Source organism: Lutjanus erythropterus, chromosome 17 (genome assembly GCF_056507025.1).
Source record: "Lutjanus erythropterus isolate fLutEry1 chromosome 17, fLutEry1.hap2, whole genome shotgun sequence".
NCBI lineage: Eukaryota > Metazoa > Chordata > Actinopteri > Lutjaniformes > Lutjanidae > Lutjanus > Lutjanus erythropterus.
Window position 1 is genome coordinate 13257161 of NC_139333.1, and position 13570 is coordinate 13270730.

At 39.0% G+C, this 13570-nt stretch overlaps 2 protein-coding genes across 2 annotated transcripts; both read left to right on the plus strand.

Moving 5' to 3' along the window:
* Positions 1 to 1231: 1231 nt before the first annotated feature.
* On the plus strand, positions 1232 to 8672 carry stub1 (STIP1 homology and U-Box containing protein 1). The gene is made up of 8 exons (XM_084740324.1): positions 1232 to 1389; positions 2201 to 2422; positions 2613 to 2811; positions 4544 to 4709; positions 4838 to 4913; positions 5031 to 5087; positions 5966 to 6082; positions 6811 to 8672. Exons 2-8 carry the CDS (start codon positions 2309 to 2311, stop codon positions 6934 to 6936), a joined length of 855 nt encoding a protein of 284 aa, XP_084596450.1. The 5' UTR covers positions 1232 to 1389; positions 2201 to 2308; the 3' UTR covers positions 6937 to 8672.
* Positions 8673 to 9179: 507 nt separating this feature from the next.
* Positions 9180 to 11238, plus strand: LOC146311883 (C-reactive protein-like). Its single transcript, XM_084740325.1, has 3 exons — positions 9180 to 9620; positions 9754 to 9832; positions 10300 to 11238. The coding sequence occupies exons 1-3, from the start codon at positions 9522 to 9524 to the stop codon at positions 10908 to 10910; spliced, it is 789 nt and encodes a 262-aa protein (XP_084596451.1). The 5' UTR covers positions 9180 to 9521; the 3' UTR covers positions 10911 to 11238.
* The last annotated feature ends 2332 nt before the right edge of the window (positions 11239 to 13570 follow it).

Consider the following 13570-nt stretch of genomic DNA (forward strand, 5'->3'; position numbering starts at 1 on the left):
CACCACCCCAGCAAAACTGATTAGAGATCTCTGGACAGGTTTAATTTAGTTTTTTCCCCCACCACAGTAAAACAGAGTAAAACCTAAAATCTCAATTAAATTAATAATGTATCTCTCAAAGCAAAATCTCAGAAAACACTCAACTCCAAGTGTCAGTTTGTCTTTGAGTTCACAGAACAAAAGGGCCTTATCAGAATCAAACCAAAAAAAGGAAAGACATACAGGTTTTTAACACACAATTCCCCCTGGGTAATTTTTCACAACAAACAATTTAATAAATTATTTGCGAGGCAAGAATTAAGCCCCATTTAAACAAACCCACACCGTCAGTTTAAATTTCAAATGTTATGTTAAAGAACACAAAATAGGTCGGTCCAGTTCCATGTATTTCAGTTCAGTTCATAAGGTAATTTCGGGTATCCACTTCGGGATTTCCTGCTAATGCAAACCCAAGTCAAAACACGGAAGTATACCCAATAAGAGAACCCCAGATCCACGAAAGATCTCGCAAGAGTGATCGTTTTTAACGCAAACCATGATTTTTCCCACAACCCTACCCGAGCGTTTTCTGTCCTTAAACCTAAATTATTAATTTAACCATAATGTTCTCACATTTAAAACAAAATTAGTTTGCAAAGGTGAACAATGAAGAAACAAAAGCACAGATCTCGCAACAGTTCCACAGATCAAGGGTTCCCTTTTAGACTTGACAATAGTTCAGGTCAGTTCACTCTCGAACAGAAAATCAAACCCCAGAAGTTTGTGAAAGAAGAAAATAAAAGGCAAAAAAGGGAAGAATGAAGATCTGGCTTTCCTTACTCACCGTGCCGTGAAGGGGGTTTCTGATCAGCTGGTTCCAGAGAGATCTGAGCTTTTCAGAGGACTGATTTGTCTTCTTTTCACCCGCTGCATAAATAACAATTTATATCTTTTTCTTAAAAAAAAAAAAAAAAAAAAAAAAAAATGTACAGGTAAAAAAAAAAATAAAAGCTAGAAATATCTGGAAGGGCAAATCAAACATTTTTTCTTTTTTTTTAAATAGGGTAAAATTTAAATTTATTAAATACAACTGTTCATTACATTTATTTATTTAATGCATTACCTATAACAATACCTAGGCATGATACCGTATTTTTAACCAGGGTCCTATAACAATCTGACAGATTGCACATTTTAATTGGAAATAAAACTAATTCATCCAATTTCATCATTAGTAAATTGATTTCACAAACGTCCTCTCGGCTTCCGTCGACGTCGCGTAAGCGCTTGACGTCAGTATAACAACAACCTGTCATGACAGCTCGTATTGGGGAAAAAAATTATCGATTAAGATTTGATATAATATCATATAAAATCGGTTCGACCTGAATGTAAAATTCCTTCTATAAGGTAAGGACCGGAAACTCTTGATATCAAAAACAAATTCTAACTTTAGCGGTAGCAGCAAAAATGTTAGTCTATGTAGCAAACAAGCTAGCAAGCTAGCATTAGCTCGGTTAATGTCTGTATTCTGAGGTTCCCTAGCGGTGTTCAGGTAAATGTTGAAATAAATTCTAGGACGATTTTTTCAGGCCTTATATAGTTGTATTTTTAACTCCCCTGTCAGCCTCTGATCAAATTAGTAATTTCTTACTACAGTTAGAAAGCTGAAGGGGCAGAATTGTCTTCTTTCGCCGGGGCGTAAATCGACAACATAGCTTACAATGCTAGCCTAGCTAACTAGCTAACATCTGAGCACCGATCTATTCTTTCTCGTGTATCTAAAGTTAACGACAATGTCACTTTGTCTGCACGCTTTCTGTTGCGACTGTTGAATTTCAAATGTTAGTCAGTCAAACAGTAATAGTCATATTTAATGTTACTTGTTTACAACCTTTAACTACCATTGTACACCAGCGGTGTAACGTTACAGTGTACTGACGAGAGGGATCGCGGGTGTATCATGTTTTCTGACGGCTGTTTAGCTAGCCGTGCCTTTCATTTAGTCTCTACTGATGACCGTCACATGAATAGTTAATTCAGTCTAGCCACCTCGCTGTATTTCTGAGCTGTGTGCACACTCAGCGAATTAAACGAATGCCTTTTGGGTGGCATCAAGTACTGCTGCACCTAAATTCACCCCAAGACGCGCATTGCAGGTGCATTGCAGTGAATGTTGACTGAACTTTACATGCACACTGTCTCTGGTCTGGTTTGTAAGGTCCAGGAGGGACAGGGCATTCTTGAACCTGTCGGTTAGCCAGCCGAAGAGACGGGGAACAGGATAGGGAAGCAGGGCGAGGCGGGCCCCGCGGAGCCGGTGGAGAAGATGGCCGGCAGCCCGGAGAAGAGTTCCACCGCGCAGGAGCTGAAGGAGCAGGGGAACCGACTGTTCCTCTGCCGCAAGTACCAGGAGGCTGCTACATGCTACAGCAAAGCTATTGTGAGTAATCTTCTCTGTAAAATATAATACAAACGGTGGAATGGCATTTTCTTAACTAAAATACACTGTAGGAGACTATTGTCCTTGTTAGAAAAATGAAAGGGGTGTCTTTTCCTCTGCTAACGTTTGCCTACTCTGCAGTGCCATAATGTGACTGCATGTGTATCGTCTGGTATGTTCTGTCTCCCAGAACCGTAATCCATCAGTGGCAGTGTACTACACCAACAGGGCTCTCTGCCATGTGAAGCTGCAGCAGCATGACAAGGCTCTGGCTGATTGCAAGCATGCACTGGAGCTGGACAGCCAGTCAGTCAAGGCCCACTTCTTCTTGGGTCAGTGTCACCTGGAGCTGGAGAACTATGATGAGGCCATCGGTAACCTGCAGAAAGGTCAGAACAAACTTTTAAAAGACGGTGAAACTTTTGCAACATTTTGTGGCACTACACAGAAGCAGCTTGCTCTTACTATATGTTGCACATTATTCTTGAATTTCCTCATTTATTTTTTTTCATACATGTGTCTCTTTCTTTATATAGTCTATTAGTCTCCCATTTCTGTTCTCACTGGTGTCAGGGCTGAAGTTTTGATCCAGTAACTTTTTCAAATGCTGCTTGTAATAATTAAATTCACGATACTGTTAATCTTATTCCAGCACATGTTCTCTGAGGCACAGCATATGTTTGCAGGGATGTAGAGCAGAATGCTTTGTCAGAGTTTCTATCACTGGAAGAATATTCAGTGTTTCCCCTATATACAGTAAGAAGCAGTGGTACGCCACTGCTTAAATATGCATTTTTTAAGAAGATGGAAGATGAGGGGAAAGAAAAGGAAATGACATGAGTGGGCTGCGGTTTAATTAGTTAAAACTGTATTATTTTGTACTATGGACATTTAATGTCCAGGTTATTTAACACACTTGTGAGTAAAACATATAATGGAGAGCAGAGGGGTTCCGTTTTGTTGCTTTAGACAATAACGTTAACATATATTATTAAACTTCACATCCAGGTCAATTCACACACCAGTCAGTAGGCTAGTAGGCTAGTATAAAAACGAGAAGCTTTGCTTTTACCTGATAATGTCATTGCAACAATCATAACAACGAGTGAGAATGTTGATCACAGATTCAGTTTTATGATTATCTGAAGGGAACAGTCTTGCAACTTCATAATATTTGATAGGCCTATGCAAGATAACACAGATCCATGTATCCCACATGTACCATTTGTTTTCTTTGTTCTGGAGGCGTCCTTACTGTGAATGAGGGTCACCGTGATGCACAAGAATTGTCAATCAAAGACAAATGACAGCTTCCCTCACTTAGCTACAGTACAGTTTAAGTGTAAGTTATTATATATATATTATATATATTATTATTAAAAATGTCATCACATTTAAGTAATTTAACACTGATAATACTTCAGTGTGGTTATGCAGGTTGAGAAGTTAAGTTGATGTAATATATATTTTTTTATTCAGTAAATGTCCGGCTTTAAAGAATTTGCTTTTATTATGGTTGCTACAGCCTCCATACAAAAAAGTAAACAAAGGCTCAAAGTGGTAGGAGGCTGCAACATATGGAAAAGGACGCCAGACAAAAGGTAACAGTTAACTCACAAGCTTTCTTTTTAAATTAACCCAAAGTATTCAACAAAACACAAACATAAACCAAGGGAAAACAAAAGGGGCTGGAGACCCCTGCCAAGATGAACAAAAAGAGAGAAGATGCTGGGCCAACTGCACAATGGGCCGTCGCTCCCAGCATCTCCCCCTAAACTACCTAAAAAACAAAGACTAAACCTAAAGCAAAAAGAGATGAATAACTAGACTGCCAGTAACCTCCAGCCTAAACTTACATAATAAACTAAAACAACAAAAACCCAGCACCTAAGTATGCGTGGAGGTGAATCATAGTAAAAGTTCATGCATGTTTCATCTCTGCTGCTACACCTCCATCCTCAGAGACGCACTTTTACTCTGTGGTAACAGCCATGGAAAGTTGTATACACCTAAATCATTGACATGTCGTCTATGGAACAAGAAATGTCAGAAGGAAAGAAAACTGTAAGAAACATTGTGTGGTGGTAAACCAGTATTGCTGTCATGATGTTTTTCCTCCAGCTTATAATCTGGCAAAAGAACAGAGGCTGAACTTTGGAGATGACATCCCCAGCGCCTTGCGCATTGCCAAGAAGAAACGTTGGAATAGCATTGAGGAGAAGCGCATCAACCAGGAGAACGAGTTACATGCCTATCTGACCAAACTCATACTAGCTGAGAAGGAAAGGTGAGGCGGCAGTCGAATATTCAGCGTGCTTATTGTGTAGTAATGATCGCTTGATGAATGAACCTGTTAAGTGGGTATCATCATTTTGTTATGGAGGTTTCAGTTATAATAACTTTGTGTTTATGCAGAGAACTAGAAGAATACAAAGAGAAACAGGACGACAATCAAAATGGAGGCGATGCTGCCAAGATTTCATCAAAACATGTAGGTTTTGCATATGTCTTGGACTTATTTGGTTGACATGCTTTTGATGAACAAATATAGTCAAATATATTCTAACTGAATATTCATGAATATGTTTGGTAACATGGATCCACTTAGGAGAAGTATTTAATGGACATGGATGAGCTCTTCTCTCAAGTGGATGAGAAAAGAAAAGTGAGTATGAAAATTAACTTATTCTTAATACTGTCAATTGAGCATGTTGTAGTGTATAATTGTATTCATTCAATCAGTCATTCCCCGTACCCGCTTATTCATATTATAGAAGGGCTCCTATGGATTGTGCCCGGAAATAAAGGTCACCATCATCCACCAAAGGGCTAACAAACAGAAAGACAGGCAGGCACTGATCACATTCACCCACACAAAAGCATCTTTGCTAACAGTACACACCTACTTCACACTGTCTTTTTTTATCGTTGACATAGCAACAAGAGAAATAGCCTCAGCACTTTCAGATTTGTGTGCAATTATAATGGGTCATTTCAGTTTAGTTTTCGTAGGGTGAGGACATTCTGTCTGCGTTGTTCAACCTGTCTGCTACCACTGATGCTTAGGCTTGCATATGTGAAAAACACACCTATCCTACAGGCAGACAGTTAGGTGCTATTTCCAGCCCAAGCTGTTTCTATGGTGACCAACACCATTTGTTTGCTGGGAGTTGTGGCTTGTTATAGATGGTTATTGACTGAGCTGAGGTACTTGTCATGAAATTGTCACTTGAAATGACACGACACAGACTGACAACAGGCTGTCTGTCTTCTGTAGGTGTAGGAAGGTGTGAAGGCCAGACAGTTCATTGTAGATTTGGGAAATCCTGATGAAAGAAGTTTTTTTATTACATATAGCACTCTGATTCAGCAATTCAATAATATTTTTTTTAGAAAGAGCATTATTGTTTTTGTGCAATATTTAATCTAAACTTGGACTGAACAGGGTGGTTTCAGGGGAAAAATGCACAGCATCATGGTAGCAATTATGATATCACACTTTGCGTGACATGTGATCCTTGTTGTGTCTTGTCGTACGTTCAGAAGCGGGAGATCCCTGATTATCTGTGTGGGAAGATCAGTTTTGAGCTGATGAGGGAACCCTGCATCACACCCAGTGGAATCACCTATGATCGCAAGGATATTGAAGAGCACCTACAGGTAAGATCATTCTCAGCTGCGTGCAAACTGTCTCAGAATTAAAATGTTTTGCTTATGACCACCAATATTGTAGTTTGTCAGCTTTTGGTTCATGAACCTGGTCACATAAACGCACGATAGGCAGAAATGAAGTACTTAAAAAAAAAAAAACTAAGCACCCTTGGCGTGATGAGGAAATACAGTGGTGAGCTAAATAAGTCACTGCAGAAAACTCACAGAACACAGTAACTGCTTCTGCTCTGAGCAAGAAAACCTGTTTTGAAATGTATTTACTTGGGCAAAGGTTCATCCACACAAGAAGCTTCTTGTATGGAAACATATTTTAGTGTTATTAGCAACTGAATACGTAACTTGAAAATTGTTTTACTTCTGAATACTTAATGTTGAAAGTTAAAACCACTGAATTTATATAATTTAAAAATTTTACTCTGAAACCCACCAGAAATTATATGAAATCATTACTTTGAATTTGTTTGTTTGAAATCTTCAGTGGTCATAAATTCTGCAATTTTAAAAATTTTATCTCCAGTATATACTGTATATATACATATGTATGTGTTAGTCACAAATATAAGTATGACTAAATTATATTGTCACAAGTCTCATTACAATGATTACATGTTTGGACCTTGGTATATCCCAATACAAAGACTATCTTATTTCCATATTTTATGTCTAAAATTCAACCACAGATGTTAACACAGGCATTTAACCTCCTCTCCTTGCAGCGAGTTGGCCATTTTGACCCAGTCACCAGGAGTCCCCTGACCCAGGACCAGCTGATCCCAAACCTGGCCATGAAGGAAGTGATTGATGCCTTTATCCAGGAGAACGGCTGGGTGGAGGACTACTGAAGGGACCCCCACCTCCCATCTCTCCCATCATACCCCGATACTCAACACAAAGCCTGGACAACACAAGACTATAGAGAACAGATCACCCCCTTGCCTGGATATAATGAACTTTACACAAGCGGGAAAAGCCACACTATGGACTACCAAACGGGAGCCATGTAACTCGGTCTGCCTCGTCCCCCCATATTTTATCTTTGCTGTAAAACCTCCCGCTCCAAACTCCTGAGGCTCAGCGTTCAAGGCCTGCTGCTCCCTTTAAAACCCCCTTCATTCTGCTCTCTCCGTACTTTCTCTCTGACTTCCTCCTCCTCCTCCTCCTCTCTGTCATGCTGTTTCTGGTCTTTCAAGCCTGACTCCTTTCTTTACTCAAAATAAGGGGCCACATTCTCAGGTCTCTCTTGCTCCCTCCCTCCTCTGTCTCTTTCTCTGAGTGCCACAATCCTTGGAAAGCATCAGCATTGCACTCCAGTGTTTCACAGAAACCACCAACATGAAAAACACTTAACGGTGGTTGACATTGGCCTTTTATTTGGCATTTACTCCAGTATTTCTTAGTCATTTTTTCATGAAACATCAGAGCGTTTGCCCACTTCTTTATGTACATTTGCTGAGGGGGTAACTTAAATGCCAAAAACCTGCGTAATCAGTTTATATGCAAAGTTTTACATGATGATAGTTGAAAAATAATTGTCCCTTCTCCACCTCCAGGTGGCGCTCCAAACATACCCGCCCATGTCACCACACTAAGATTTTGAGTAGATTATTAGGTCTTTTTCTTTACATATCAATCACACCCCATTACAGACAATTGAAATAAGTTGAATGTATGCATATGTACTCTTTAGGTTTAGGCTTGACCTACAGTAATTCAAATGTTTTTTATCAGGACTATACAAGGTTTTCATGAAAAGCGGCCTTGAACTGGATACAGAAAATGAATGGAAACGACCGCTGCATACAAAAAAAAAAAGTTTCACATTGCTGGATATTAACTGAAAATGTTTGAATTTTGATAGATGACTTCAGCTGTTCAGGTTGATGCTAAAAAACCTGCTTTGAGGACTGGTCTGTGCTGTCTGTGTTGATCATAAGAACAAAAAATGTGCTTGGACGTCGTGTTTGCTGTTTGCCTGGAATGACTGTGGACGCTCACATCAAGCATGAAGTGAATTTTCTTTTTCCTTTGCAAAGGCAAGAAGAAGATGGCTGACATTTTTCCTCACCTCTATGCTGTTAATTTCATGCATCTTCTCACAGTTATGAAAAAAAATGGTTGCAGCAGCTTATGTAAACCAATCATTAGTGTGAAGCTAAGTTTATGTTGTTAAAAGGATTTTTTGAGGAGCTCTAGCATCACCACCACCCTCCCCTGTTTTACAAATGCTGGAAGAGTTACGACCATCTGATCTCATCCATACCTCAGTCCAAGTTTTTGCGTGCTGGCTCACTGGCATTCTCTGTGAAACACTTTTTTTCAGTTCAGCGCTCTTTAGTTTACAGGTTTTTCAGCCGAATGTGTGTCTGTGAAGTTGAATTAGGCCTGTTGGTGGTTCGTGTCGGAGGGCAGGCAGTGTAAATAATTTGCTTGTGTATCTCAGATTTTATTTCTTGACAAAGTTAGGGTTCTTTTTCTCTTGAAATCCTAGAGCTTGAGAAACTGTATTAAATGTAGATATGTTGATAACATAAATGCTTGGTTCAGTTTTCATTTGTCCCCATTAAACCGTGAACTTTGAGTTTGTTTGTTGTTGTGTTTTTGACACAAAGTCGTCATTTAAGAGATACCAAGTGTGATGAGAAATGTACTGCTGCTCATTAAAAAATAAATAACAGAAATCAAATCATTTCCAAAACATATATGACAATGCAGCAGTGCTACACACTAAAATCCATGACACAAACCCTATGATTAACGATAATTTGTTAAGTCTGAGACATTTGACTTCACCTGATATCTATTTTGAGTCTGACCCATTAACTGTTTTTGAATCCGTTGTGGTGCATAATTTTCAAATGTTTGAGATTCAGACAGCAACTGTTTAGCCACACGTTTTCTTGAACATAAATTCTGATTGTCAGATCTTTATTAAAGATTTGACATCTGTTTCAGAGCTGGGCTGATATAGGCTGATATTTTTGCTGATATTGCCTTATGGTGGCAAACATCTCGGAGACAGATATCAAAACATCAGCAGATGAAAGCAAACACATCTGCAGGGTTAGACACCCCCAGGAGTATGTGAAAAAGTACGTTCTTTTGTTATTTAGGTGAACTGACCCTTTAAGAGTTCCATATAAACACCCAAAGTTACTGTATTAAAGTATAGTGATGTCATAATTCAGCTATGAACTTTCATAGACCTGATGTTAGACTTGTAAAACTTGTGTCGAAATCTGTCACATCTGCTTATGAACGCGTGTTCTCCCTGATGTGTGAGTCTATCATGTGACATGGACACACACACACACACACACACACATAGGTGAAACTGTGTGTATTTGCATCAGTCACACGGAAAGCCCAGTGTCACTCAGCCCTCACACACCAGACCTATTGTCAGAGCATCGGTTGAAGAGCTGACGTCATGGCCCGTGCTAGGAGGGAAGAGGACAGGGCACGGGGGGCATTAGCAAGTGGGACTGAGTTAGCAACATCGAGGAACACAAAAAAGGACATAAAAATGGTAAGAAAAGCTGCTTCCCATTGTTACTTTTCACATAATTTGGTCTCCGGTCTGATTTGTGTGTTCAGAGATTGATAGCATTTAATTTGGTGAGACTGTCAGATGATTACAGATGTCTTGTGTGTGTTTGCAGAGTGTCGACACAGTGAGGTTTGCTGTGGTTGTACTTGGTGTCTTTGGATTGTCTCTGACACTCTCATCAGCCACCCAAGGTATGAAATTAAGAACAGAATTTCTGTAGAAAAAAATGGTAATTTTACTTGGGTTTGTGCACCATCATTTCACATGCAGGTGTTAAAAATGTTTTGGTTGGAGTGCTTCCTGGTCTTTGTTTGATGTCCTTTTTGGATAAGGAGAGATACGTACGCAAAAATCACATGAACTTAAAGGCACTGTCTTTTAAAACAATTAAATACCTTCATTATCACGACATGGCCATGTTAGACCTTTAAAACAAACTAACTCCAACATGATTGACTTCCTAACAAAGGCTTGTTGCCAAAACGTGTCAGAGTTTGTTTGCTTTAAGGTCTAACATGGCCATGCAGCAACAATGAAGCCATTTTAATTGTTTTAAAAGAAAGTGCATTGGAGTTTCCTTTGACTCTTGTATACTATATGTTTGAACACAGAGGTTTGGTGTCTTTTAACTCTATCTTCCCTGTTTGTGTTGCTTCAGTGGGTCTGACTGACAAAGTCCTGGTCTTCCCCTATGAGACGGACTTCAGCTTCGTGGCCCTGATCCCACAGAAGGAGATGGGTCTGAGGGCATTCACTCTCTGCATGCGTGTGGCCACTGAGCTACCGGAGGAGCGGCAGATCATTCTGTTTGCCTACCGCACCACTGACTATGACGAGCTCAACGTGTGGCGTGAGAAGGACGGACGCATCTCCTTCTATATGAGCGGTGACGGCACCTTCTTCCACCTGCCACCCCTCACCACCTTCCGCACCAGCCTCTGCCTGACCTGGGAGTCTCGCACCGGCCTCGCTGCCTTCTGGGTGGAGGGGAGACGCAGCACCTACCAGGTCTACAAACCGGGGCATACCATCCGTCCCCAAGGCACCGTCCTCTTGGGGCAGGACCCCGACAAACACCTGGGCGGGTTGGAGGCCGTGCAGAGCTTCGTAGGAGAGGTGACCGATCTGAATATGTGGGACTTTGTGCTCTCCAGGAGCATGATCCAGGCCTGGCACTACGGGCACAAGGTCCCCAAGGGCAACATCTTTGACTGGGCCACCATCGAGTATGAGCTGAATGGGAACGTGATGGTGGTGGACGATGACTGACTCGACGTGGAGTCGAATTCAGGGAGGGATGAGGGTTCAGAGATGTGTGTCGGACTGACACTGATATGTGTGACTGGCTGTCTTAGAAGTGTTGTTTTGTTTTAGGATCCTTCAAATGTTTTTCCATTCAGCACTGTAAATAATCAAACAGGAATTCAGCTAATATTTAATTCCACTAATAAATACTAACTAGTATTTATTTTCAGAATACATCAGAATTTATAAAGATGAGTTTTCTGACTGGAAGCAAGGGCATCATTTTGTTGAAAAGTGGTGGGGGCATAAGGGCAACATTTTTTAAATGGTCTTCAATATATGCGTATAACATTAACATCATTAGCTAAATATAATAATTAATCAACCGTACCTTTAGATGTTAAGTTAGATTGCTTGTTTCGATGCTACATATTTTAACATCAGAGAAACATTCATGTGAGTTCATGAGTCATCAACCAATCATGATCATTGTTTTCTTATTGTGCAAATAAACAGTTCTCAAAGATTTGTCCGTCATTAGTTAACCATTCTTGGTGCAAGCTGTTTGTCAGAACATTTTAACAAATTATGCTTTTAAAAAGTGACATCTGTGAAAAAGTGAGGGATAAAATTGGCTGTTTCAAATCCCCAGTGTAAATGACACCATGACTTGAAGTCTTGAAATGATGAGTCGAATTAATGTACTATAACAAGTTCAGTCCATTCATTAAATTAAATTTCTAAAGAAACATGATCAACTTATTAGCAGACTTCCCAGCATGCATTGTCTGAGACTTAAAGACCCTTCTTTTTATAGTCTAAAGAAAACTTGCTGTGTGTCTGTAAGACACTTTAATTCATGGTTGTTTGTTTTCACAGTAATGTAAACACTGCAAACCATGATAACTGTACTTTCTCGTACAGTCTTTGTGTCAGTCCTGAAACAAAGTAACTCCAACATGAGCAGCTGTTAGTTCTTTGTGTGCAATAAAAAAACAGACTCTTCAAACTGAGCAAATTTAAAAGGAAATCATATTTCTTTGCAATGTTCATCTGTGTGATGGAAGAGTTGTCAGTTTGACTAAGTATGTTATGCAACTGAATTAATGTCTAATTTATTTCATTAGAAAAGTTTATTTGTTTTGAATCTGAAACTCAGTCAACTTAAAATTTTAGACAGCCTAGACACTAACTTTTTCAAGTTACAACAAATAAGAATAAAAAAAAATAACTTTACAGTGAGTCCACAAGTATCTGTTTTAATGTTGCAGAAAAAATTATTTGATAGTTAGACAGAGAATAGAGAGGAACGGTGTTTGAATGCTTGGTTTAATGTCCTCCCATTGTGACCTGTACACAATTTTCAGCCCTTCTAACAAAAGCCAAAACCACTTTGTGCTCCACAGAAGTCAGTTGTTTTACATCAGTAAAACTCTTTTGTTTCCCCAAGTTTGAACCTTTGATTGCTGTCCGAACAAACCGCTAAATATCAAGCACAAAATGTTGATGTGCCAGATTTATCCATAGGGTGGCACTCTCTACTACTTCACATCCAACAGATAGTCGTGTCAACCGAAGCATTATCTTGCCTGCATCTGCTAATGCGATTTGACAGGCATGTTTATGAACTGAGTTATTGACCAGGCGACTATAACTGATTAAAATGTTAAGAAAGAAAATGATTCTACAGTCCTGATCAATTAAAATTAAGGTAGCGTAGTTTTATTTAGCAGATTTGCTATAATGTATTTAAAAGCAAATCTCTGATGGATTTATGGGCAAATTTCAACATCAGTTTTAATTTGACAACTGCAGTGCAACTGTAAGTTAGAGCTGTACAAAAACTGATTCCAAAATATCTTTTTTTTTGTCAGAATTTAACATATTATAACAGAAACAACTATCATAAATGCGAAATAGTAATCTACACAGTTTGTCCAGTGATACTGATGATAAAATGTGAGGGAGATATTAAAACAGCAAACTGCGGGATGCATTATTTCTGCTGTTGACTTAATGATTTAACTGCACTCAGAGACAAATAGCAATTATCATGTTTAAAATCCATTGCCATAATGTTGCCTTCGGTTAGCCTACTCACTCATGAATTTTCCATGTTTCAACTGATGTAAGAACGCTTTTGGGTCTGAAATAAAATCTTGCCATGTGCATAACTAATAATGTTTGTAATTAAAGAGAATATTTCATCTTTGAACTCTCACAGCTTCCTTTTTTTAATCAGCTTTTTTGGACACATTAAAAGAATAATGACTTGTTTACAGAAATCTAACAAGGGACTTACAAAATTTGTTTTAGGTTTATTCTTTATTTAGGAATTAATCATATAATTTTGAGGGAAAAAGACAGTAATCACCCACTTGTATCATTATTCTTTTAAACTGAGAAAGCACAAAACAAGTTTGACTTGTCCAACTGTTTTTAAGATTCATACTGATTTTCCAACCCTTGTGCTCCGCCATTTTTGTGCACTAGAATAAAAAGGGAAGCTATTATTTAAAGTTTTTTCTTTTGGGTCTTTTGTCTCCTTTCTCCAGCGTTCCTCAGTAAACCATGTTAAACAGATATAATAAGAACCATTGTCTCTCTCGCCCTCCGTCACCTTTCTCCTGTCTGTGTGAATAATCATCATTGCGTATTTGTAAGAAACTAAGAAATGATTCATT

Bases quoted from the DNA above. Each gene is read 5' to 3' on its own strand.
- stub1 (XM_084740324.1), top strand. From the start codon at position 2,309: ATGGCCGGCAGCCCGGAGAAGAGTTCCACCGCGCAGGAGCTGAAGGAG. The intron at 2,812-4,543 runs GTCAGAACAAAC...TTTTTCCTCCAG, and splicing joins CATCGGTAACCTGCAGAAAG to CTTATAATCTGGCAAAAGAA. The intron at 6,083-6,810 runs GTAAGATCATTC...CTCTCCTTGCAG, and splicing joins ATATTGAAGAGCACCTACAG to CGAGTTGGCCATTTTGACCC.
- LOC146311883 (XM_084740325.1), top strand. From the start codon at position 9,522: ATGGCCCGTGCTAGGAGGGAAGAGGACAGGGCACGGGGGGCATTAGCA. The intron at 9,621-9,753 runs GTAAGAAAAGCT...GTGTGTTTGCAG, and splicing joins CAAAAAAGGACATAAAAATG to AGTGTCGACACAGTGAGGTT. The intron at 9,833-10,299 runs GTATGAAATTAA...GTGTTGCTTCAG, and splicing joins ACTCTCATCAGCCACCCAAG to TGGGTCTGACTGACAAAGTC.